Source organism: Micromys minutus (assembly GCF_963924665.1).
Source record: "Micromys minutus genome assembly, chromosome: 28".
In the NCBI taxonomy this organism is placed as follows: domain Eukaryota; kingdom Metazoa; phylum Chordata; class Mammalia; order Rodentia; family Muridae; genus Micromys; species Micromys minutus.
Window position 1 is genome coordinate 953,679 of NC_137963.1, and position 26,762 is coordinate 980,440.

Here is a 26,762-nt window from a genome sequence, read left to right on the forward strand (position 1 = left end):
TTTTTTTTTGCACAGAATGCAACCAACTGGGCTCCGTGTGGTCCTGGATAGACATCCATTTGGTTGTTTAAAGCTCTTCAGTTATGTATGATACTTAAGTATTTCACTATATATGGATGTGCCTGAAAATGTATTATTTTCTCATGTAAGAGAAAAGAATATGTATTTCATTATGTTTTTAAATGTATGTAATCCAGCAGGCACATAAACCCATCTTACCCAGAATTCCTTGTGAACTAAAGATTGAACACAACTAATGCATCTAGAAAATTACAATAGTCCAGTGTTGCTACAAAAATTTCTGCATTTCGTTTTCTTTGTGTGAACAATGAAAATCATATTGCATTTAGTATATTGAAATGGGTCAGATATTTGAAAAAGAATATCCTTAATTAGATAGAGTTCAGCAGTTGTGAATGTAGTTTATTTTGTGTTTTTCTGCATTATAGTTAGGTCTTTTGTGGCAGTAAGAGAACATATATATTACATCTGTATGATGTGTATTATCTGGAAGTTATCACATGTATGTATATATATGTACTTATATATATAATTTAGCAATGTCAACGCATGCTATTTTTATATTTTATTGAAATTTTGATTTAAAAGTTAAAAATATAATAATTGTAATTTGATGCATTTATAATTTATATTTATGTTATGGCAGGAGATTTTAACATTGTCTTCTTTTTTCTTTCTTTGTTTTTTTTTTTTCTTTCTTTCTTTCCTTTTCCTCTCAACAGTCCTGGTACCTGGGCTAGCTTGGTTCCTTTTCAAGTGTCAAATAGGACACCCATCTTACCGGCAAATGTCCAAAATTATGGTTTGAACATAATTGGAGAGCCTTTCCTTCAAGCAGAGACGAGCAACTGAGGGGAAAGAAACACAACCATAGTATAAGAAAATTAGGGGGAAAACACTCAACAAAGGAAAAGAGAAGACTGGACAACAGGGAGAAGGGAGAGAAACTGAAGAAAGAAGACGGTAGACCAGCATGGCAGCACTTACGGTCACTAATTCCCTTAAGGTTGAGACTATAGTGACAGGAAAGGGTCAATGACATCTCACCGATGCTAGAAGGCAGCCCTTGCACCGTAGCCTTTGTTCCGTGAAGTTCGCTGGGAAATAGATGTTCTGTCTCTATGACAATATATTTTAACTGACTTTCTAGATGCCTTAATATTTGCATGATAAGCTAGTTTTCTTGGTTAGTATTCTTGTTGTTTACGCATGGAGTCACTATTCCTGGTTATCTCAACAACGAAGGCTAGGAGGCAGCATCAGAGGTGCTGGGGAGAGAGCCATGAGCCAGCCATTTTATAAGCACTCTGATTTCTAGAAGTTAAAGTATATATATATATATATACATATATATATGTATATATATATATATACTTTAATATATATATATATTAAAAAATCTCTGTAGCCTTTAGTTATCCGTACAGATTTATTAAATTTTGGCCCTTAACCCAGCCTTTTCCAGTGTGTAACCCAGTTTGAAATCTTAAAAAGGAAAAAAAAAAAAAAAAAAAAAGAAAAATAGGGAAAAAGTGGTTTGAACTCAAAGGCTCTATGGAAGAAATGCTCTATGTGGGTAAAGGGTTACCTCTGCATGCAACAGTAAAAATTAATATAATATTTTCCCCAGAAAAGAAACACTTAATAGAGGCAAGTGCAATCTATAAATTTATATCTAAAGGGGAATCATGATTATAAGTCCTTCAGCCCTTGGACTCTAAATTGAGGGGATTAAAAAGAATTTAAAATAATTTTGAGTGAATTTATTTTCCCCTCAGTTTTTGAGGGCACTTAAAAAGGCATTAAATCAAGACAAATTATGTGCTTGAACAGAAAAAAATAAAAAATAAAAAAAAATATTGAGCACTTAGGTTGGCTTAGCTACAGCCTCCTCAGAGGTTGGATTATTTATTTAAAATTACTGGTTGCATCATGAACCCATAGGGTGTACAAATGGTTCTACACAATCTGCATCATAGAGACAAAGAGGCAGGTAAATCCGTGTCACGAGGGTAAAGCTTCCAGTGTGCAGGCTGGGAAGGCCAGGGCATAGGATAGGAAAACACGCTCTTCAGAGAAGTGCCATCAGGGTGCTGGGAACATGCATGGTGCTTTCGGACATTAGCCTTGTTCAACACATTTCTTGTATTGACAGATCTATAGTGTGCATGGGCAGACACATGTTGCCTCTATGTCTCTTAAAATTTGAATTAAAAGTACTCTTTCCAGTAATCCTAATTTGCACGAAGATATAATGTCCACATTACGTGCCTTGCCTTGGAATCTAAAAAAACAAAAGACAAAAAAAAAAAAAAAATCCACAAAAGTGACATCACTACACTTGTTTTGCTGCATTTATTATCGTTTTAAATCTTTACCATTTTTATGACAAAATATTTTGTACTCCAGACGAAGAAAAATGTGTGACATCATGGATTTTTTAGACAGTTACACCTTTATCTCACATTTATAAAGCATATCATGGCTGTGTATAGTTGCCGCTTAAAAATTGTAATCGACCAGCAATATTTTCAGTATTTTGGTGTTTTTTCTATTAACCTTTCATGTTTTTCATCTTCCAATTAATATTTGGGGGGAGGGGTCTCAAATTTATACGAATTATGCAATACCAAGTTTTGCCTATGTAGGTAGTGCTTTTAGCTGTATTGGTTATTATAGGTAAGTACACAGATTTTAAAAAGAAATAATGTATGCTTTTTTGTTTGTTTGTTTATTTGTTTGTTTGTTTTAATTGACCAAAGTGGGTACTGCTATTTTTGCAGTGTGATGAGGTCCTTTTGTGTACTGAGAGATGGACAGGGGATTTTTTTTAATATACATATATAAATATATATATATATTCAGGGGTGGGTGGGAGGATTTTTAACCCTTTACAGTGTAGCTCTAAAGCACTGTACCTTGAGATGGGCCTGGGCTGCAAAGCGACTGTTCTGCCTACTGTGACAAACTTCAACTTCAACAGTTCACACCCCCCCCACCCACCCCCACCCCCCCCCACCCCCACCCCCACCCACCACCACCCCCCCCCCCCCCCGCCTGCTTTCCCACCTGGGGTGCAAGCTGAACTCATTTCCGGTTTTCAAGCTAAGAAACCAGGAAGAAAAAGCAAACACAGCACAGTGAAGCCTCCTAGAGGCAGACTTAGAAGAACTGCCCCTTTTTATTTTAGTTATTGTTGATAGATTTTTTTCTTCTTCCTCCTGAAAGTTCCGAAGCTACAGTGGAAAGTGAGCCTGTCTCATATTTGGCAAAGACATATTTCTTGAAGTGCCCACATAGCAGATGTTGGTTGTTTCACACATTTGAGTTTAACACAGGAATAAGCTTTCATATACCAAACACATTTGTCCATCCCCTTTTCCTCCCTAGCCCTCTTTTATTTTGTTAATGACAGAATATGATGTTCCTGTGACTTACTACTTCAAATGGGTAGTGTTGCACTTAGGGTTTTAGGTTTTTTTTTTTTTTTTTTTTTTTTTTTTGACATCCTGAAGGTTAGCTAGAGAGAAGGCTGCTTTTCTTGAATGTATTAGAACCGATAGATTAAGATCAAAGTTCAGTTTTAAAGGAACAAAAGTAAGTCAATCCTTTTATTTAACCTGCCTTTGTAAACTGAAAAAGTAGAGCAAATGAAAATGTAGGGTTTTAAGCAGCTAATTTTCCTGTGGATGAATTAAACACATTTAATAATGATGGAAGGGACTTTTTTTTTTTTGAAGGGGTGGTACTTTGAGTATATATTTGATTTAATTCCCTCTGAGGACTAGACGTGAATGGAAACCAATTTTATTTTTTCTTTCCCTCACCCCCACCTGGTCCTTTTGAGTGTATCCATTACTCCAAGGAAATCTTTCAGAATTAGTGACATACACAGTCAGCTGTCAAGAATCTCTCTTGACCCCCCACCCCACCCCAGGCCATGCCGTAGTAAATAAACCTTCAAGTGTATGCATAGCAGACCATTTATTTAATAGTGAGTACTTTAGAACAGTGCTCAGAAGCCTGAGAGTTGTATCTGACTAGTCCATTCAGTTTTGAGTCCACATGCTGGATAGCATCATTGGATTCTAGGACACAGGTTCCAAGAAAGTCCAGCCATGTCTGTGGTACTTGCTCTGCAGATGGCCGATCCTCTTAGCCAAGCTCCTAGTATATTTCTGACCTATTTGCTGAAGAGTGCAACCCTACAGGACACAGTATTCTTTCTAGGCAGTCCCCTCACCATGTCACCAGTGATCGAACAATTCTTGCTAAAAATACATGGCACATTGTAGGCATCCCTGCCTTCCTCTTGGGTACAGAGGCCTAGGGCAAGTGTTCCTTTTTCCTTTTTCCTTTTTTTTTTTTTTTAAACCAGATCAATTTTTCTTCTTTTCTTTGAGATAAACTTATTTTCTTTTTTTTTAAAAAAAAGCACTACTATAGAAAATCTCAAATCCACTTTTAGCCTTCTATTTTTTTTTTTTTAAACCAGGAAGTATATTCCGACGAAGGGCCCCACTTTTGCAGGTCTTGCACGCCCCTTCCTTACCCAGACTGCAGAGCTTCAGGATGGTGAGGATCACCCAAGGGCATCTGTAGGGGGTGGTGTCTCCAGCCACCAGCTAGCTCACGGCACTGTCCAGCCTTCGTTGTATTGCTTTGCAGCCCACCACTCACAGTGCCTCTGAAGTGTGTATTTCCCGGAGTGATGTGAGCAGTCGAGACTTGCCTAAGGGGGGAAAAAAGAACCTGAGAGGCAGTGAAGGAGACTGTACATAAAGACATGGCAAAACCTTAAGTATAGCAATATAGTTGTCGGGTTATGTTCGGGTGGGCTCCATTATAAAGTATGTGAATGAGTCTGTGAAGCTGGGAGTAGAAAGAGCGTGGTCTTCTTAATGAACCGCCTACCTTGTAGACAGTAATTTGTACACTGTATAGTTTTGTTAAGGATTTTTTTTAAATTAAAATTCCCATGTTTGTAAAGCTAACTTTGTAACAATTATAATGGAACTGTATGTTGTTTCCATTTTTAAAGTAAACAAGAATATTCCTTGTTTAGAGACTGGACTCGAGTTAAAACTCTCCAGGCTCCTAAGTTATGTATTAAAAAAAAAAAAATCTGTCCATGTTAGGAGATATTTCACAGATTCCTGTGCTTAAAAAGCATAGGACACTAATCCTTTTTAAAAAAAAGTGTAAATGGAGAAAAGTTATATTTTATGAAGGTTATTTTGTTGTATTTAGTATTGGAAAAGTTGGTTTTCAGAGCATTTCAGAATGTCGGAAGCACCGCTGTCCTTTTATTACTATATAAGATCTTTAGCAAACATTTTCTGTCTCTCTTCCTCCCTCCCTCCCTCCCTCCCTCTCTCTCTCTCTCTCTCTCTCTCTCTCTCTCTCTCTCTCTCTCTCTTCCTCTCTCTCTCTCTCTCTCTCTCTCTCTCTCTCTCTTTGAGTGTGTGTGTGTGTGTGTGTGTGTGTGTGTGTGTGTGTGTGTGTGTGTGTATGATTATTCCATGATGGTATTTAAGGTTAAGTTTCACAGAGCATTCAGGATAGGCAGAAAACAAAATAGTGCTATGTCTCACATAACGTGTCCTCAGGGAGCAGAATCTTGGATTTGTGACTTGTAGCTTCAAAAGGACTCAACGGCAGAGACTGCACGGGGACATCTTGAGCAGCGAAGCAGGGCATGTTCTCTACCTAGATGCAGACTCTATGTGAAGCAATGAAGGCTGCAGAAAGTTACCCCATTATCAGTGGACAGTATTCATTCTCCGTGAAACAACTCTACAATCTTGCTGGCAGATAAGGCCCCAAGCATGACATTCAGTATAGTTTACATGTTCCTGTCAAGATCTTTTGTTAACATTAACCAGCTGCATGCTTCCTGGACTTTAAAAATTGGGGGTTCCATATTTTAAAAAAATTATTTTTTCGAACGTGCAGGCTATTTAAGTTGAATAGTTAAAAACTCAAAATTGAATGTTCTACTCCATGCAGAAGGAGCTGAAAACTGTCTTCTTCATATTTTGCACTTTCTGGTAGTTGCCCTGTTTTTTTCTAATTCCTTAAAATTGTGTGGGTGGAGTGGATCCCTGCACTGGGGGAAAAACATGGACCACTGATTTTGCCCTTTGACCCTGCACAATGACCTTTGCATCAGCCAAACTCATTGCCATGACAACTCTTTGTACTGTGTCGTGCCACAGATCTGTTGGTCACATTGTTAATAGTAAAGGGGACAAGTTGGAGACGGTCAATTTTTACATTTTTTTTGTTGCAATTTTTCTTCAATGGTTGTAAGTAGTTTGTTTTTTTTTTTTTTTTAATGATAAAAGGGTTCAGTAGTTAATGCTCTTTAGAAATATCTGTGTGTTGCAATTCAAATGTATGTTGAGATTGTGAAAGCGTTTCAGTGGCACTAGCCTACGGGGACCCTAGATTAAGCCTTTGATAACTTTTATTGCATGATACCGTACCAGTAACAAATGGTGGCCTAAACACATGAAAAGCAGTGTAAGCCAGTGACACTAAAGCCAGTCTTGTATTACTGTATTTTTGACAGATGGTTTGGAAAACTGTTCTACAGGGACTGATGTGGCAAATATATCTCTTTATGCAGAAGGAAATCTTTTTTTTTTTTAAGAAAAAAAAGAAGTATGGCTTATTATGCATTCTTCATCAAGGGCATTGAAGTTGCATGGACTGAAAAAGTTGATGCAAAATGAGAAAGAAACAAAAAAAAAAAAAACACAAAACGACAAAAAAAAAAAAAAAACAAAAAACAAAAAAACCAGCAAAATGTTTACCAAAAAACTCAAACAAATGAGCAGTGCCTGTTCAATTTCACAGTCTCTGTTGAGTTCAGTTGTAAATATGTTTCAAATGACATTTTCTTGGGAAAAAAAAAATCTCTACAACATTGTGGAATGTGAGGGGTAACCGCCTTCCAGGCACAGGCGTCTCAAAGCTGCATTAGATTGCGTCTTCATCGGGCAGTTAATTTGTGCTTTGATTACAGAGAACTTTGAGCATCCTGCGAAGAGGTGCCCCCCACCTCAATGATATTTCTCTGAGAACAACTTTTGTAGGACTGTGTGTTTCTTTAGATACATTTAGTACAACTGTAGGTGACGAGTACTCAGTGATTGCTTGCTAGCTACACACCAGGGTTGATCCATTTTAAAACTTTTGGCATTTTGTCCTCATGGGCAATAAATACAGAACCTTGTGTTTTAATTAGATTTTCAGGGGAAAAAAATAGGAGGCACATGTATAATCTCCACGTAACAAACCTTTAGCGGTGGGACGTATTACATGACAGTTACTTAATTTCTGGAGTTCGGGCCTCTGGGATAGGCCCTAGACTGGGCCAGAATGTTAGTGAAGGTTTTATTGTGCCCGGTTGGAGGATAATGTTCTTTGTGTACTTTTTTTTTTGTGGGTCACAAATGAACTCAATCGCCACAAGTTTTAAACTGGTGTAAATCAAGCTTGACTTAATGTGATTGTTACTGTTATATCCAACCTACACTGCTAGCAGCTGCACATACTGCAGTCAATTACTGGAAGCGGATATATTTCCTATGCAAAAAAAAAAAAACAAAAAAAAAAAAACAAAAAAAAACCTGTTTAAACAATAAAATGAGCTATGCTACAGACTCTGGCCTCGTGTTTTTATTTCTCTCCAATGTCTTGATGTCCTTTCAACATTGACGTTGGGGTCAGTAGGATCTTGGAAATTGATCCTGACCCTTCCTTACATTTGGACCTTGGGTGACACTGGCTTAATTTCTCTGCAGCTAGGAGGGTTAATATTTCAGTTCAGTCCTGAACTGTTTATCTGCATAGGTTCTCCCAAGATTGTTTGAGAATGACAGTACAAGAGCAGGTACAGAGCTTCAGGCCCAGAACACCCTTTGAGCTGTGACTTGCAGACAGCAAGTGTTGCAGAGACCAGACTGCAGTCTGGTGGACAGAAAACCACAAGGACACACACACACACACACACACACACACACACACACACACACTGGCCCCTCCCTGTGACTGAGGGTTTAGTGGTTATATGAACACTGTAGAATTTTGTTCTGCAAATACCTGAGAAAGGGTATTGTCTCAGGTTTCAGAGAGAGAGAGAGAGAGAGAGAGAGAGAGAGAGAGAGAGAGAACTTGAGGGCAAGGCAGTTCCAAGAGTGGAACCAGCTGGAGGTCAATGGTAGCTTATTGAAAAGGAATCAGTTTAAATGGTTCCCTGATCTGTCTGAGTGATGTGCATAAATAAAATTTTTTTAAAAAAGTAATTCAAACTTCTTTGAAAAAGAGTGAGATAAAATGCCTGGAATTTGACCATCATAACCAAAGACTTGCTATGACACATCTGAGATCTGTGATAGCTTCCTTTTGCATCTCTAGACCAGTTTCTGTGGAAATTATTTGGCTATACTGACAGAACAATATAACATCTTGGATGGGCTCTGTATGAGAGGCTAACTGGATTTCTTAGAAGAATAATAACATTTTTTTTTCAAATTTAGAAATATCACTGAAATTTAAAACAAATTACCTACAGATAAATGTTTTGCCTCTATAAAATGTTGGTTTTTCTTGGCACCAATTAAGATTTAGAGGAAGAAAAAGATGGTGGTTACAGAGAAGGTGGCAGAAACAGCTGAGTCTCACTCTTAGGGCTTCATGTGTCTCATTTCAAATCCTAAGAACAGTCATCAGTTGTGCAGTTACTAACTTTGCTCCAGTTCCCTTATTCATAAAGATAGTTATTGATGAGAATGCTAATTTTTTTAGAAGGCTGAGACAAGAAACAATATTTTGCATGTAAAAATCCCTTTGCAAAAATACCTTGTAGGTATTGAGATGTAATATGATATACATATTAGTCAAGAATGTATAGGTGGGTCAATTTTTTTGACAATTTATCAGGCAGTTTTTATCTTATTGTGATAGAAATAAATAACTGAATTTCTTTTAGTTGGGAGTCATTACTTCCTTTCACTGTGACCTTTAGTTCTACAACAGACAACAAATCTCTCCTGGCAGACACACCTGCAGACTTCTTCCAGAAGTCTTAAGAAGAAGCCATGGCTGTAGACAATCTTATCATACTTTCTATAAGTTCTCTTCGGGTGATGTCAATATTTTTCTTTCCCTGGGATGAGAGAAAAGCATTGATTTCATAAGTGTGTTAATTCCCTAAGTGGTATCCATGAAAGGAGACAGAACTCAAAAGGAATAAAATGTATGTAAGGAAAGTCCCAAGTCATGAACAGATGTAGTTGAGGGAAGAAACATAAGGCAAAGATGGAGTGACTCACCTCCTTTCTTCAGCAAGCTGGTGGGTACCATTTGTACTTCTCCCATGGGGCAGACCACTCTTTCCTCCTAAAAGGGGATGGGGTTAAACACAGACATGGCATCTGGAAAACACTGGAAAAGACTGGGTGGGGACTGAGAGCTCCAGGTTTGCCAGTGTTATTCAATAGAACCCCCACAGATTCCTTACCCAGTGCAGCAACTACAGCAATCTGGGCCAGGGCCTTTGATGGAATCCCCTCTCCTCTGTTGACCCTTCTCTTCTAACTCACCAAGTCCCACATGTGCCACCATGTTCTCACTCAATTGTGCAAATTAACCATTCCACTCTCAGGTTTATTGTCTCTTGTTCAAAGTGGCCCATCCATCCACATCTACAGTATAGTTTTAAACAGCCCAGTCTGCTGGATTCTGGTATAATCAAAGTAACTAGCATGTAGGTCTGAATGGTATTCTTAAAAGCCTAGTGGAGGTGGGACAGTTAACTTTTGCAAAGAGGCAATTGCTTGCTATCTTTTAATACAGATAATGTGATTGTGGGTCAGTTTGTGTCTATAGCCTCTGATGCCTTTTCATCCCCATAGCAAAAGTTAGCAATGCAAACGGATACAGGAACCCATGGGCAGGGCAGAGAGCATAGTCGGGTAAGCTGGCAGAGTTCACGAGTAGGAAGCATGGACTTCTAGTGTCCTGGAAGGGACAGTCATGTCAACAGTAGCAGCTGAGAGCTATATACAGTTCATGAGTACAGCTTTAACGAGGCTCGATGCTTCCTGGAAACATCCACCACAATAGTGTGGCCTTTGAGGAAAATGTGTAGAGCATGTATCATTTATAGCTCAGGGTACCATTGGGCCCCAGCACCTGTGCCAGCAGCCCTTTGCCCACAGGTGCAGAAGACAAGAGAATCTTCTCAGAATGAGATCAGAATCCTCTGTGAAACCCACCTTGAACTTTACCATGCTTGGTTTTTGAAATTACTCTTTCTCATATTGCCAAATGCTCTGTCTATATGAAACTAATATGCTTTTTAAGTATTGCTTGCCCAAAGAAGGACATAAGAGAAATTACAATAATGGAATCATAGCATTATAAGAACCCAAGTAAAACCTTTAAAAATATTCACTTAAGCTATTTCCTGATTCATTTTGTAATAACAAAAAGTTTAAGATTTAAGTTATTTGGCATGTTCAAAAATTCCTGTTTCAAAGACTTATTAAGTAGCGGACAGCCCTGGAATTGAGAGAATGCACTGGGGCTGGTGGCACAGCAATTAAGTGCACTGTTACATTTGCAGAGCATTTGTGTTGCATTCCTAACACACACAAGGTGGCTGGCCACTGTATTTCCATTTCCAAAGGATCTAACACCTGGCCTAGTAGGCACACTGTGGTACACAGACATAATACATACCAGATACCCAATGCCCATAGTATATGTAAATATATAAATACATTTGTAAGTAGAATTGATTATTTCTATACCAGAAGGTGCTGGTTCCTGTTTTATGAAGAATTTCATGCAAACTGGAATGTTAAGAATGGGCAAAAATGGGGCTACCATATGGGTGTATGCTTGGATATCCTATTAGCAATTGTGAAACTATGCTGACACCATTTCATCATTTACCAGCTACATGGTCAGATTATAGAGGGAAGACAGAGATGAGGACATCTTGCATTATTTGTAAACAAAGATTCTTTGGTAGACTTGTTAAGAAGGCAAGTTTTAAAAGGGAAATGATCCTTAGCTCTCTTTATTTGGGCAGAACCACAGAAACAAACTAGAATGTGATCAGTGACTTTTCATGAACTCAAAGACTTTGGGTGTTACATGGTCTGGAAAAAGCAAGATTCATATATATGGAGAGAGAGAGAGAGAGAGAGAGAGAGAGAGAGAGAGAGAGAGAGAGAGAGAGAATATATACAGAATATATATACACACACAAAATTGTAAATGTTCAGAAGAAAATACTCAAAAATAGGGAAGAATTAAATTAGTCATTATTTTAAACTCCTTAATTTTCACTTTTTAACTTACTTCACTGGAGAAACAAAGAATTTACCAGATATAACTACATAAAACTTACTAAAGAAGTAAAGGTGTTGGGCAATAAAAGTCACTGATTTATTTTGAAGTTTGGTATAAAACTTGTACCAGAGAATAAAGGTATGACTGTGAGGTCAGAAAACTACTAGGCATGGTAAGGTCCTACTCAAGTTCCTGAAAGTTGACTAAAGTCAGCTATGTTCTGTCTCAGCTTGTATCCTAGATGAGAGCATTGTACCTGGTGCTGTTGAAGTTCACAGTGAGTCTCTGGCTTCCCTGCCTTTTCTGTAATGCCATTGCTTCTGCAACATCATTCCTTCAGGCAGCCCCCCAGGTGAGAAGTCTCCGGGCATGTTCCCCATCTAGCTTAAAAGAAGCTGGTGGAAGACATCACCACCAAGATTCCAACCCATAATGATCATCTCATTAAGAGGAAAGAAGTTGGATCTGAGGCAATATCTCAGTGGTTAAGAGCACTTGCTGCTCTCACAGTGGACCCAGGTTTGGTTCTCAGCACCCACATATATGGTGTCTCACAACCATCTCTAACTTCACTGTCAGTGTCTCTCCTGGCCTCCTCAATCAACAGGCATATTGTACACGTGCAAGCACTCACATGCACATTTTTAAAGGAGGAAATGAGGGTTACCAAAAAGCAGATGGTGCTGCCAAAAAAGGATGGTGATGGTAGGAGCTGGTTTCAAAAATCAATTAGATGGTCTTGCTGGCAACTGGGTACCTGGATGTACATTTGAAAGGAGGGTAGGAGTTAAGTCTCATGCACACAGTATTTTATGCAGGCCTTGTGAGTCTCATGAAAGGAAAGTACTGAAAAATAGAGGTGGTTCTGGATTTCAGTAATGAACAGTAGGAAATGGGTTGGGGAACAGAAGAAAGGAGGGAGCTTTAACTAGGGCTAGGGATGGAACTAACTACAAAGAAGGAGAGAAGAAGATAAAATAACAGTGCGGTTGCCTGAAAAAGTCAAACAGAATTATATCTTTAACTGCCTAAGAAACCTTATAGTACACACAAGTCATTTATAAATATGAATATATAGTTTAAAGAGAATATTCACATTTGGGTTGACAATGCTACTCTTAAGAAACAAAGACTGCCTAATCAAAACCCCAACACCAGGCATGAGAAGCTCTCTTTTGAGCTGTTAGTGTTGACTCCCAGAACATGACAGATGGTTGTTGTTGCCCTTGGTTACCCCCAAGGTGGAGAGTAAGTCCCTATCGTTGAAAATACATGCACTTCAGATACAGAAGCCATGTGGCCTGTGCTAGAACTTACTTAAATGCCTAGCTTCCATGGCACCAAAAAGTTCCATTAATGCTTCCAAAGGAAGGAAGCAACCAACAATCCTACCCAGCTATGACACCTATGAACTACAATAACCAGCATGGCACAATAACCCTACAGGTATGTAATGGTACACATACCTTTGTGGTAACCAACAACTCTAATTGGATGCAAGGCCTACTCAACAAGAAGTAATTCATTCCTAGTACTGAAAATCTAGCCAACCACTTATGGCTAGTGAAGTAATGGATCTTGGAGGAGTCCTTACAATGGTAACTTTATTAAACCAGCATGATCTGTAACTACATTATAAATATTTTTCTTTTTTTTAAAAGATTGATTGATTTATTTATATTATGTATATGAGTACACTGTTACTCTGAGGACGTTGGATCCTGTTACAGATGGTTGTGAGCCACATGTGGTTGCTGGGATTTGAACTCAGGACCTCCGGAAGAATGGTCAGTGCTCTTAACCTCTGAGCCATCTCTCCAGCCCTTTTTTTTTTTTTTAAAGATTGATTGATTTATTTATATTATGTATATGAATCTAAATATTTTTCTTATACCCACAGATAAGTGTAGTCTTCACTATTCTTCAAATAAACTTCTCTTTACAACAGAGAAGATCATGGAAGCCCACAACCAATCAAAATGCAGATTTGTGGAGCCCAATCTTGATGGGTCCATCTATAAAAACAACACCTGAACCTAAGGCCCAGTTAACTGTGAGGAAGAATAAGAACCAGATAATCTGAGAGTTTGCTATGAGACTGTATCTCTTAAGAGTGTCATAAATTACACCCATAAAATTAAACCAACATGGCTGCCTAAACATGAGCTGAAACAGGAGAAAAAAAGGGGTCTCAACCATACAAGGACAATGGACAACTAAAACTATGGATAGTAGGAAGAACACACCAGTTGGTTGTCTGATGTCAAATGGTCACAGATACAAGCAACATTATACAGACTGAAAAGGTTATATTTCCAAATATATGTATCTACATGTACAAATATACTTGTAACAATAATTAATGGAAAACAAAGGCCATGAATTTGAAAGCAAGCAAGAAGGATTTGGAGGGAACAAAGGGAAGGGAGAAATTCTGTAATTACAACCTCAAAAGTAAAGGTTTGTTGTTTTATTTTAAAATAAAAATTGCATCAGTTGGCTAATTCTAACAGTATTAATATCTTGGCAGAGAAGACCTTCTGCATAGTGTTCTGTCCTTGCCAATCCATTAGGACCAGGTGCAAGGAAGTAATCAGCTGTCATTATAAATAATTTTATAGTTCTGAAGAAGGCACGGGGTAGTTTATGCCCTTGTGTATACTAAAGAATGCAGATGTATCTGGGGCAAAGTTTTAGCATTGGGCAGTTACTCTACAGCAAGGGGATCAGAGAGCCAACACTTAACTCTACCTGGAGTGGCTTTGTAGGTGCCCAAGATTTGGGAGTAGCTTCACATGTTGACTTGGAGATGTTGGTGGTTAAATATTGGCCAAGCAGTCTAATTATGATGAAAGTGGGCTTCCAGGTCTCAACAAGTTTCCTTTCTCAGTGAGTGCCCGGAGCAGAAAGGTGGGGTGCTTGGTATGGCTTCATTGTTTGAGCCTGTGTGCAGGTGCCTAATGTAAAACAATGAGCTTCATTGTGGTGGTAACTCGCCCTATGCATGCCAAAGCCAACGCATATTGCTGAGGGCAGGTACGGAAGTTGGTGATGCATAGCCAGATGGATTTAAACCAAAATGGCCTCCATAAGCTGACAAAATTCATCATGGCAGGACAGAAAGCAAACAATTTGCAATGCTTCTGCAACAGGGCTGTAAGTTCAGTCAGGATCATGGCAGATTCATCTGTTTTTTACATATTCCACAAATGGAGAACTGTTATGGTATGGAAACTTATACCTGCTTCTTTTTAAAGAAAGTGCACGTGAAGAATTGCAAAGTAAGAGAAAGAATCTTAGAAATTCATTTAGTTCAACTTAATATTTTTGTATTTTGTTTTCTGGATGACATACAGTTGAGAAAGATATATATATATATATATATATATATATATATATAGAGAGAGAGAGAGAGAGAGAGAGAGAGAGAGAGGTTTGTTTTTTTTTAAAAGAAAACATACCTTGTACTTTCTCAATAAGGGAGTTTTTAAATTACTAACTACATAAGAGTAGGCATCCTTGATAAGCCTAATTTTCCCAACCAAAATTGTGTAAACAGTGGCCAGAGAAATACACCATACACACACATACACACACACACACACACACACACACACACACAATATCAAAACCAAGTATGAAGGGGTATGTGATTGTAGCCCGGCAGCTTTGAAACATTTTGCAGAGAGAGATATTTATTTATGAAAGGCTGATGAACCCTGTGTCATGGTACCACACTGAGCTTTCAATTCTTGCACAGCTTGTGGAGTATAGTAAGATAACTCACCTTTGCTGAGGAGGCAGGCATGGGGGTAGGCACGGATGATCAATATTAATTTCTTCCTGGCAACAATGAGTGCCAGTGCCACAGTCTGCCCCTGGGACAAAGAGTAAGCCCCACTATCCCAGGGTTCTCCTTCCTGGTCACAGCATGTGACTTCTGATGTCTTTTCTCTGGAGCCTGGTTGACCTGAGTCTGACAGAAACCCTCTACCAAAAAGAAAGAGGCAAAGTATGTTTTTTTTTCCCTATTTTTCATTAGATGTTTTCTGTATTTACATTTCAGATGTTATCCCCTTTCCCCTTACTCCCATCCCCAACCTACTCCTTGCTTCCATGAAGGTTCTCCCTCTCCCAATCGCCCACTCCCACCTCAGCGCCTTGGCATTCCCCTACACTAGGAAAATGAGCCTTCACTGGACCAGAGGCCTCTCTCCTCCCATTTATGCCAGACAATGCTATCCCTCTGCTTCATTTGCAACTGGAGCCATGGATCTTTCCATGTGTACTCATTGGTTGGTGTTTTAGTTCCTCGGAGCTCTGGAGGATTTGGTTAGTTGATAATGTTGTTCTTCCCATGGGGTTGCAAACTCTATCAGCTCCTTCAGTCCTTTCTCTAGCTCCTTCATTGGGGTCCCCATGTTCAGTTTGATGGTTAGCTCCAAGCATCCTCATCTGTATCAGTATGGATCTGGCAAAGCCTCTGAAGAGGCATCCATATCAGGCTCCTGCCAGTAAGCACTTCTTGGCATCAGCAATAGTGTTTGGATTTAGTGGCTGCATATGGGGTGGATCCTCAGGTGAGGCAGTCTCTGGATGATCTTCTCTTCAATTCCTGCTCCTCTATCTGTCCCTGTATTTCCTCCCTGAGTGTTTTGTTCTCTCTTCTAAGAGGAACTGAGGCATCCACATTCTGGCCTTCCTTCTTTTTGAGCTTCATAAGGTTTGTGAATTGTTTCTTGGTTATTCCAATTTTTTTGGGCTAGTATCTGCTTATCAGTGCATATCATGTATGTTCCTTTGTGACTGGGTTACCTCACTTAAGATGACAGCTTCTAATTTCATCCATTTGCCTAAGAATTTCATGAAGCCATTGTTTCTAATAGCTGAGTAGTACTCCATTGTGGTTGTTTAAATGCACCACATTTTTGTATCCATTTCTTTGTTGAAGGACATCTGGGTGCTTTTCAGCATCTGGCTATCTCAACACTGATCAATATTTTCGTGTCTATTCATAAGTTGTAAATCTACTAAGTAAATGATCTGGATAGTTTGACCATTGCAGGTGAATCTTTGGACTTTAAACTGAAACTCAATAAGATACACTGTTTTCTGTACTCCAAGACATCACTACAGTCGGTCCAGTGCATAATACCCATTAGTAGACATGGAGCTTGCCTTCAACTCTATATATGCCTGGGAGTCACATGGGTAGTGCTCAGTGGCAGGTCCTGAATGTACACTGAATATAGATCATGAAAGTTGTGAAAATGTAGCAGGAATCTAAAATTGTGCTCTACATTTCTGCTTACAAACATCCCAAGTTAGATATACCAAATTTATTAATATTCAATGGCCTAAAATAGCAGATAACGAACGGTAAGACACTAAACCTCACAGAAATGTATTTAATCAGAGAAGAAAACTGAAAGGAAAGGAATTTGGTAGAAAATAAAATGTGAGTTTGTTTGATTAGTAGTTTTCTTCTTCTTCTTCTTCTTCTTCTTCTTCTTCTTCTTCTTCTTCTTCTTCTTCTTCTTCTTCTTCTTCTTCTTCTTCTTCTTCTCTTCCTCTTCTTTTTATTCTCCTTCTCTTCTACTTCCTCCCTATTTTCTTTTTGTCTCTTTCTCTTCTTCCTCTTCCTCATCTCTTCCTCCTACTTGTAGTATTGACTTCTGAATTCTATCATTAGAATTTTTTATTTTAATTTTTTTATGTACATAGGTCATTTGCCTGTTAATAAGCTCTATGTGCACATATGCACACACACACACACACACACACACACACACACACACACACCACAGGCATTTCTGGTTCCTGTAGATGTCAGACAAGGATGTCAGATGCCTGGAACTCGAGTTACAGATGGCTGTGGGCCATCATGTGGGTGCTGAGAATAAAACCTGGATCATCTGAAGGACTGAGCCATCTCTCCAACCTTTTAATGAACTTATATATTTTATTTTATGAGAGTCTCATAAACGTAAGAGAACATGCATCACTGTGAAGTAAAAGCTGGTTTTATTAATCTGATTCCTAATGAACCCACTGTAACAACATGCAGCCCATCTTCACTGAACTGTCCTCTGGAACTACATGGTCTGGACCTTCATATTTGAATAAGCCATAAGTCTTAACTCACAGACACACTTAAGGAAGCAAATAAGCAACACTGAAGTTTAACATGACAATGTTAAGTAAAAATGAGAGAAGAAGTAAGTTTATCTGGTATGAGGGAGGCCTTAAGTGGGTGTCAGTGTTTGAACTGACTCTTTAGAATGTGCAATGTTTTACTGTACATGGAAGAAGGCAAGGGTTTTCTCTGTAGTGGTAGGAAGTAGTGCACAGCTGTAAAGAATGAAAGTGCCTTCCACACTGGGAAGAGTACACACTAAAGTATTGATTTTGGAAAGCAGCAAAAATAGTAATTTGGGTAAGTACCAGAGTTGCTTGGCATATCATATCTTCCAAGTCTGACTGTCAATATGAAAGCAACTTCTCCCCATTCCATCGCCTCTGTGATTTGCCTGGCCCCTGTTTTCTAAGCTGTCTTTTAATTCTTAGTAGATTCATAGAAGTCGGTATAGTGGTGCCATGAACTATTGCCATAAGCTCAAATAAATTATGCATTGCCTATGAGGCTAGGACTGACTTCCCACCAGAGTCCCTTGCTTGAGTTATGGCTCTTCAGTAAAAGCTCCTGGCTGCAGGTACCAGGGGAAGTCCTCCTCTCAGAGAACAAAGGAACCATGCTATGACTTATAAGGAGAAAGCTTCAGGTCTGAGTGCTGATTGTCACTTAGGAGCTACAGGTGAAACTGCTTTCCTTGGTCTAACTACTAAGATCTACTGTGCATCTACTTCTTCGTGTGAAGCACATTACAAGGGAAACATAGAACTATTTTCAGGTAAACTATAATTTGCTTGTCCATCATGATCACTACAGGCCACTCATGTTCCTTCCTAGTATACACTAAAGGTATCTAAATTCTTATAGCAAGTTATAGAAACACAAGCTTGCCAGCCTGTCTACTGATGACTCTCATTTGGGATTTCTGAGACCCACTTGACCGCCTCTATTTGCCAGTACTGTATTGAGCAGATTTTATAGGACTGGCTTCCTGGCTCCAAGGTTTGGAGCCCTTAGGAAAGTACTGTCAGTGTTTTTCCCCACCCTGCTCATTAGTCAACTTCAGAACTTCAAAAACCATGCTCAGTTCAAGTTTGCTGTTTTCTGTAACTGACACATACTCCAAAGTGTTCAATGTACATTTCCTATGTTTCCTCATGGCCTTGGAAATCCCTAATGGAAACCCAGTGGTTTTATGCCTTTTAGTCTAGACTGCCTAAGGGAACTGATACAAAAGCTAAGCAAAAAGGTGATAGGTATGGATGTCAGTTAATGTTACAATTGTATGACAGGCCCCAAACTGATCTCACACTTAGCTGTGAACCTTGAATGGACTTTTCATATGCAATAATTTCTTCTTGGAAATGGTTTGAATTTGAACATTTTCTAATTTAGTGGGCTCAGGAATATAGAACCCATGACAACATGTACCGAGTACTGTTTCTTGTACAGTGTGGGGCAAACATAAATGATTCTCTTTGGATAACTGCCCATGTACTTTACCATTCATGTGCACTTTCCAAACGTCCAGGGCTGGAAAAACATTAAAAAAAAAAGTCAGGAAATCTCTCCTGAGCAAGCTTTCTTGGGCAGATTTCTGGCAGATAATGTTTCCTGTTACATAGGAAATGCTTTTAAGCTTAGCTTCATTTATAGTACTTTGGCTTGCCGAGAGTCTAAGCTATGAATTTTGCTCAGTTGCTGGTAACAGGCATTAAAAAACAAACCTAGCAGCCATCTCCGTAACAAACATAAAGATGCATTAGGGGGCTGCTTGTCCATTTTGTAAAACACATTTGTAGAGGAGCTCTGAGGCTGGGTGGAAGATTCTTAATGTTAAGATCAAAGACTCAAGGCTTTTTTGGTTTTGTTCTTCATTTGCAGAAGGAAACTCATCCTAGTGTTCTCAGGATGAGATATGGTGCCGAGATATAGCTACTCAGATAGCACAGTGAGCAAGGGGATAAAATGGATGTCCCACTCTTGTTGAAGGCATCTTTATGAGCCTTTCTTTGTAGTTTCTGCTCATAGCATTTCAGTCATAACCCTGTCACACAATATCTCTAATCTGTGAGAAAGATGGACACTGTTCTAAATGGGACCATTTTCTTTTTAAGTAAAAGTGATCTTTGTAAGTATGTTAGGCTAGGTTGTTCTACTTAGAGAGTTCTAGGCTAGCTAGGCCTACACATGAGACTCTTTCTTCTCAAAACAACAACATGAAAACCCAACCAACCAAACAAGTAAACCTTCTAATTGAAAGTACATTTAAAATATTTGCAGTAATTAATATTCAATACTTACTCTCAAATCTTTAACTGTAACTAGAATCGCTTCAAATCACAAATCAAAGTGACATCTGTGTGTGCAGTTGTTCATGTGTTGTTCACTGAAAGTGTCATGGTACTTTTATATTAATTCAAGGAAGAAGATAATTTGATAAAGAACTACCATGGCAAAGTCTAGGCTCCTATGGAAAATAAAATTTGTCACATTGCTTCCCAACAATTGTCACCATGAACAGTAGGATGGAAAGGCATACAGCTGGTAATAAAAGCCCAGGGCTGTTACTATTGGCTTTGTACTTATTTGTACTCCCTAGAAGTTAAATTACACTGAGGATGATGTAAAAGAGACTGCACAAGTTACTTGCCTTCTCTGAGTGCAGTTTCTGAGGTAGAACCCAGGAGGGTTGGAATAAATCCCTTGTCTTCTGTTTAGCTCTTGTGTATGATGCTCTGCTTGCCAGGATATGTCTGCTGAGCCTCTAGCAGCAAGTTCTCTCATCACTCAAATGGCTAGAAACCAACAACATAACAAAACAAAGGACCATCCTATAACAAATGAAAACAAAACAAATTCCAGCCATTAAATGTAGATTAAAAAATAAACAACTGGAAAACACAGTGAGATATTTTCTTAAATATTTCCCTAATCAGAGGAAAATGTGTTGAAGGGAAGTCAGTGGAATTCTTAGTGCTTTGTGGCCTTTATCACTGCAGACTTTGTAGAGAGAGGCTGGTGACAACTATTTCAGAGCATCAATTATCTACAAAGCAATCCAAGCTTTGCTCTGTCACATTTTATTTCATTTAAAGCAACTAGTACTCATTAGGGGAATATTATTCCCTCCATCACACAGGAACATGGGCCAGGAGATGGGTACCATATGAAAAGCTCAAGATGCAAAACACAATAAAACTTTGGGATCTTGGACCTGCTTTTGAAGTCCAATATTCATCTCAGTACCAATACAGCCCAGTTATTGTTTTTCAGTGCAACTGATCTGGGGTGGGGGGTGTTCAACTTCAGTCACTTTCACTCTTCTATACAGCTTGCAGATACAGAGTGGATTCACAGCATCTGTCTTTTCAGGTTATGGCTCAGATGGCTTGGTTACCTAGCATGGGTAGGAAAGCACAGCTTTATGCAGAGTGGAGTTATGTGCACATCTGCCTTGCTAACCAGGTTGTAGGCTTTGGTTGATGGGCATTGTGGGCTTTTTTTTTTTTTTTTTTTTTTTTTTTTTGTACCAAAAAAAAAAAAAAGAGTTTTAAAAAATATTTGAGAATTCAAAGTCAAAAAGAAAGGGAGGAGGGAGAGAGGGAGAGAGAGAAAGAGAGAGAGAGAGAGAGAGAGAGAGAGAGAGAGAGAGAGAGAGATGCTGAACTAAGATCTAGAACACAGAACTAAACAAAACAAAAAACAAGCAGAAAGCAGACCATGATAACACCCACAAATGGATCAGGGGGTCCATTCCAAGGGAGACATTTCAGGCTTAAGAGAGAATGAAGCCGGGAAGCAGCCCACCTCCGTGTGCTACGGTTCACTTTTCTGCCAATCATTTTGTTGAAGAACACCATGTGTCTTTGTCCCATCCCCCACCCTGGTCTAGATCTATGGTGCCTGGATCGGGTCAGCTGCTCTCTTCTACACTCTAGAGAATGACAGTCCCTGGTACACCACAAAGAGAACAAAGAAAACAATGATGTGATGGGCTGAACCACCACAGGAAGGAGCAAGAGAAAAGGGGATACAGGCTAGACTTGAGTACTGTACTGCTCTTGAGGCAAAATGCTAAGTTACTCCAACACTCAATTAGCTATTTTTATTAAGTGTCCAAGCCTCCTTCATTTAATGGGTGTTTTACTTCTTTTATCTCAAGAAAGATGGCAGGAGTTTGTGTCTTTTGGCTTTGATCACATTATTTCTGGGTTTTGTTACTTAATAAGGCAGAAGTTTAAATTAACATCATTCTCCATTGCCAGTTTCAGGGGTTAGTTGTACAGTATAGAGTAGATTTTGGCAATTTTTCAGTGGAAAGAAAGAAAGGAAAACCGTTTGGAATCTGTAGGGGGAAGGAGAGGAAACCATTTACCTGGGCCCCTGGGGCTACATCTGCTTTTCAGAAAAGATCCCAGGGTCAAATCAAGTCACCAGCTCTGGTAAGGTGCCAGCTCAGGGACAGGTAGAAGAAGGCCTGGGCCTGTGCCAGCCTCTGAGCCCTCGAGGGCGTGAAGAGGAAGGGCTGGAGGACGAGCTCAGTCATTTATTTCTGTGTTCAGGGCCCTCTAACCCTTCACAGCTGGGGTCAGACTTGTCAGACTGAACAAGTGTCACCTCTGCATGTCTCATTTAAAACATGGAACTACCAGGACTCTGGCTGGAAGCTCTTGCCTACAGGATATACACTTCCTTCTTTTCCTCGCTAGTCAGTCCTTGCAGGGAAAGTCTTCTGGCTTACAGGACATGGCAATCCTTCCCCGAGCACGTTTGGATGTTTGCAGCAAAGGTCTCTTTCTGTATTAATTGGCTTCAGAAAAAAAAAAAAAGAAAAAAAAACTGCTTTCACTTATACCCTTCAAGTATGTTTTAGTGAATCATAGGCTTGAGTCAAGTGTTATTAATTCAGGAATCAAAATGCCTTTTGTCCAGAGTAGATAAATGTTGCTATATCAAGTATAGTGTAAACAGATCTGTTCAAGCCACAACATATAGAAGCTCACACACAAAGGGAGTTCAGTTGCCTCTGTGAGAAGCACCAGTATTGAATTAAATGCTACCCAGTTGGCCTGGAGGACAGATACATGGGCTTTGCACTAATGAAGGGAACCTAGGGTCCACAGATGCCATGGAGAAGGAAACCTTTATCGTCATGGGTTTTTATCAAATGTGTACAGTCAGCGAAACATCTGGCTTTAATCCTGATAGAAACTGGAGGATTTTGGCTCTTCTCTGGCCTTGCATATTTTCCATCTTCTGTATCAGCACTGGTTGTCAGTGATTTGATGAAGTTAAATTGGCTGCATTTGATTCTCTGAGCACCAGGAAAAAAAAAAAAAAATTGCAGAATGCCCATTCCCCTCTTCGTGGCCCCATTCTTCTTTTGGAGCTCTCAGAGTAACTTTGCAGTGAGTAAATTCAAGTCATGAGCCTCAGCACCTAAGAAGAAAAGGAAACAACAGGAAAAGCCCCCAGACCAGCCCCCATCGTATTCATCAGTGGAAGGCTGCAGAGTTAAGCTGCATGGGTCATACATGGGACCAGTACCCTGCATTCACTGGTTTCATTGCAACAAACAAAACCAAACACTGTCCAGAGAAAGCCCATGCCTCTGATGAATTTATAAGAGCTATTTGATGACCGCTTTCCCCAGGGGACCTTGTCAATCCCAACCGTCCTCCACTGGTCCAGTGGATGTCGTCTGGCACAACTGGCAATCGTGGCACAGAAAATGACAAAACTCAAGTGAGAACGGAGATTGAATTCACACCTCATCACACCCCATAAAGGGTAATTTTTCAAGGTCAGTATTGAGGTGAATTAAAAGGAACAACGTTTGGCAGAGGGCCCTTTGCTTAGCCCTCTGCAGACCTTCCATCCGGCTGCCTTCCTTTGTATGCCTGAGTTCATGTGACAGAAGAGTGCAGACACACTCGAACCCAGACTCTAATGAGCACATCCGAGCAAGAGATTCCAAGCAGGCTGGCTGGTTCAGGAGCTGCATCTTGTATTTGTTAAAAGATGCCCTGTGACGTCCAAGAGGGAGAAAATTGAAATTGTTCTTGTAAATATCTCAGTAACAGGAAAATAGCCATAGAAAGGACCAACTTATTTTCCTCTGTGTGAGAGAGTTTCTTTTGTAATTCTCCTAAATGTCAATGTGGGACTTGTGCACCAACATCCCAACATCCCCTTGATTGCTGTAGCAGGTCTCTATGGAAGAATGACCTCTGGCAGGCAAGCCTGGCTGTCCCATTGCCTTCTAAGATCAAAATGGTTACGCATTTTCGTTATCAGGGTTTCCTGTCCTATCACAGCCCAAGATCACACAGGCCCTCTCACCTCAAAGGTGAGGCCATAAAGCTACAGAAGAGTAAAGAGATGGTCTCCGTCAGTCGGAAGAAGGGTGCCCATAGGCTTTCCAAAGTGAGGAAGAACAGCATCCTTGACATTCTCAATTGGGTCTGTCTGACCATTTAATTCCTAATTATGTCTCATTAGATACAGGCAAAACTTTGCTAAATATATAGCATGGTGCTTGTACTATTCTATGTTTTAAAGAGCGGGGAATTCAAGAGTCTGGCAAAGGAGACTTCTGGGTAAACTCAGAGCTGTATCTGTTTCTCTTGTGGCATGAGAAATGAAACGGATCAGCAAGGGGGATGGCTCTACAAACATGGGAACTTGAGTTTGGATTCCCAGTGTCCTCACAAAAGCCTGGTGCAGTCCTTGAGATCTGAAATACCAGAGTTTAGGGTACAGAGACAAGTGTACTCTGGTATTCATTGGCCAGCTGGCCTAGCCAATGGTTGAGATCTAGGTAGAGCTAAGTTACAAAAGATATTCAGGTCTAGCCTACAGACAGACAGACAGACACAGACACACAGACACACACATGCACATGCTGCACTTTCTCTCTCTCTCTCTGAAGTGACTGGATACAGTACCCTGGCTCTGAAGTGCAATGCTCCACAACTTTGTCCATTGCTTTTCTTTCAGCTAGATCTGAGCTTGCTTTTCACCCGCTCTGTAATTTTTCAAGTATGGTTAGCTTGTCCCACAAAGAGAGGGGGGAGGGGGAGAGGGAGGGAGGGAAGGAGGGAGGGAAGGAGGGAAGGGGGGAAGGAAGGAGAGAGACTGAGAGAAGTCTGACCCAATTCATTTACAAGATTTTTAAGTCTTTCTCTGTGGTCTGTGATATGGCAGTTGGAAAGTTCATACTCAGTCTATAAGAGTCTCCAACAGTTTAACATTTCTCTCACATAGCTCTGCTGTCCAATACAAACAAACCAGCAAAAACAACAACAAAAAACCCAGAAAACAAAAAAACAAAACAAAACAAAACAAAAAAAACAAGCAGTGACACTATGGGACTGAATACATGTATCTTTACAAGATGGATACATTGAAGCCTGGACTCCAATGTGCTAGTGTTAGGAGCTGGGGACTTCAGGGAGTGTTACAGGCTGGCACTTACCAGAACCCAGCCACACTGCAACCCCAGCCTCTAGTACTATGTTGCTCATCTTGATCTTGGGATCCCAGCCTCTAGTACTATGGTGCATAGGAGCAAGATCTGAGATCTGTGGCATTTGAGTGGAAATCTATGCTAAAACACACCCACACTGCTTATTTTAAATAAAATAAATGCTCATAATTTAGTTAGAATAGACACCAAGTCCCAACGAGACCTACCCCACTTTTAAAATCAAGCACATCCAAGCTTGTTATATTGTTTTGTTTCATGGGACCCTGATTAATGCAGAGGCTGCTAGATGACTGTTCACCATGTGAACACTCAGTAATCAAAAGCTTGAAGTCTAGAACACAGGCCGAGAGCCTGGAGCACCACACCCAGCCTTGGACCTGGAACTGTCTTAGTGATCTTCAGTCATTTGCATTGGTTTCCCACTGTTTCCTTTTGACAGATGGGTCTTGGCTTTGGCTCATCTTTCTTAAGGACATTAGGGAATAGCCTACCTTTATCATTCATCTGTGGCAGACATACTCAGTTCTCCTTACTGCATCTCCTTCTCCTAAGTTTGGTAGTGGGAGGGAGAAACTAGCTGCGGCTTGTTGGTGTCTGTGGCTAGTACAATGTATACAAATGATTCCACCGCTCCCCCACCCCTGGCCGTCCCCCTAGCATAAATTAAGAAGTGAGGGGCAAGAGCTGTGAGATCTTGCTCAGGTATTGGAATTCCCAATTAGATTCTCAGTAGCAGAATCACCTCAGAATAGGCCAGTTTGACTTGGCACAAAAGCAAGTCCGTCAGACCCTTTTACAAACATTTCGTCAAGATATTGGGTTAGACAACTCAAAAAAATAAACTTCCTCATGAGAACTCAAAGGTGGAAAAACATAGCGGGAGGTGATCCCTGTGGGACCCCTGAGCCAAGTGTTTCCTACAGGAGCCAAGATGGTTTAAAAAACAAACAACCAAAACCCTAAACCAGAATTTAGCAAGTTTTGGCAAAACGTGCTGATCCAAATGGAGTTCTGGTTTTATAAAACTAAAGAAAGAAGTTTTGTGTTAAAAGTTCTTCTATTGTTCGAGGCTTTAGCGAAGGCTGGAAGTGGAGAGCTTTCTGATTCCTGTGCCTCTGTAGGGTACCATAATTTAATCTAGTTAGTGGCACCAGACGCTGGTAACCACAGCCAGCCGTTATGGGCAGGGGTTTCAAACATATGGCCTGTGTATTGCACCCCCATTCCCTTCCCTCCATGAATTATTTTTATATCGGATGCCAACCTAGGCAATGCATGAATCCTGATGCAGGCTGCCAGCCAGCCCTTGCCTATCCCCTCCCTGTCACCCATCCTTCCATTCTCCTGGACCAGAATCCCACACAGAGCTCCTGCCAAGAACCAGGCAAGGTGGTACACGAAACAGGGGGCTTCCATTTCTGTCTGTACCCTTAGTCTGCAGCCCAGGCCTGAGCATGGCCAGCCACCGTGCTCAGTTTCTGCACAGCAACTCTCTGCCGGGCTTGAGTCTCAGAGTGGCCTGCAGATCTGAGGGAGGGGGAAAAAAACAGATGTCCCAATAAATTTTTGTCAAAACGTAATTACCTTGGGATTAGAAAAGCACGTGGGGGTGGGGAGGAGGTAGGAGCAGATGTATTAACTTCAAATATGCAGCCATTATTCTGAAGAAGTTTAAATAATCCAGAGGTTTAAGTATGGGAGACAAGTGCCTGACCCCTCCTTCCCCAACACCCCCCATTCTGATCC

At 40.1% G+C, this 26,762-nt stretch overlaps 1 protein-coding gene across 5 annotated transcripts in view; it reads left to right on the plus strand.

Moving 5' to 3' along the window:
- The window catches only part of NFIB (nuclear factor I B), a 206,466-nt gene extending 198,775 nt beyond the window's left edge, over nt 1-7,691 (plus strand). For all 5 annotated transcript variants that reach the window (XM_080940240.1, XM_080940242.1, XM_080940241.1 and 2 more), the window contains one exon: nt 744-7,691. In XM_080940240.1, the coding sequence (XP_080796366.1) occupies nt 744-873 (130 nt within the window). In that variant the 3' untranslated portion in view covers nt 874-7,691. The remainder of the gene's footprint in view (nt 1-743) is intronic.
- The last annotated feature ends 19,071 nt before the right edge of the window (nt 7,692-26,762 follow it).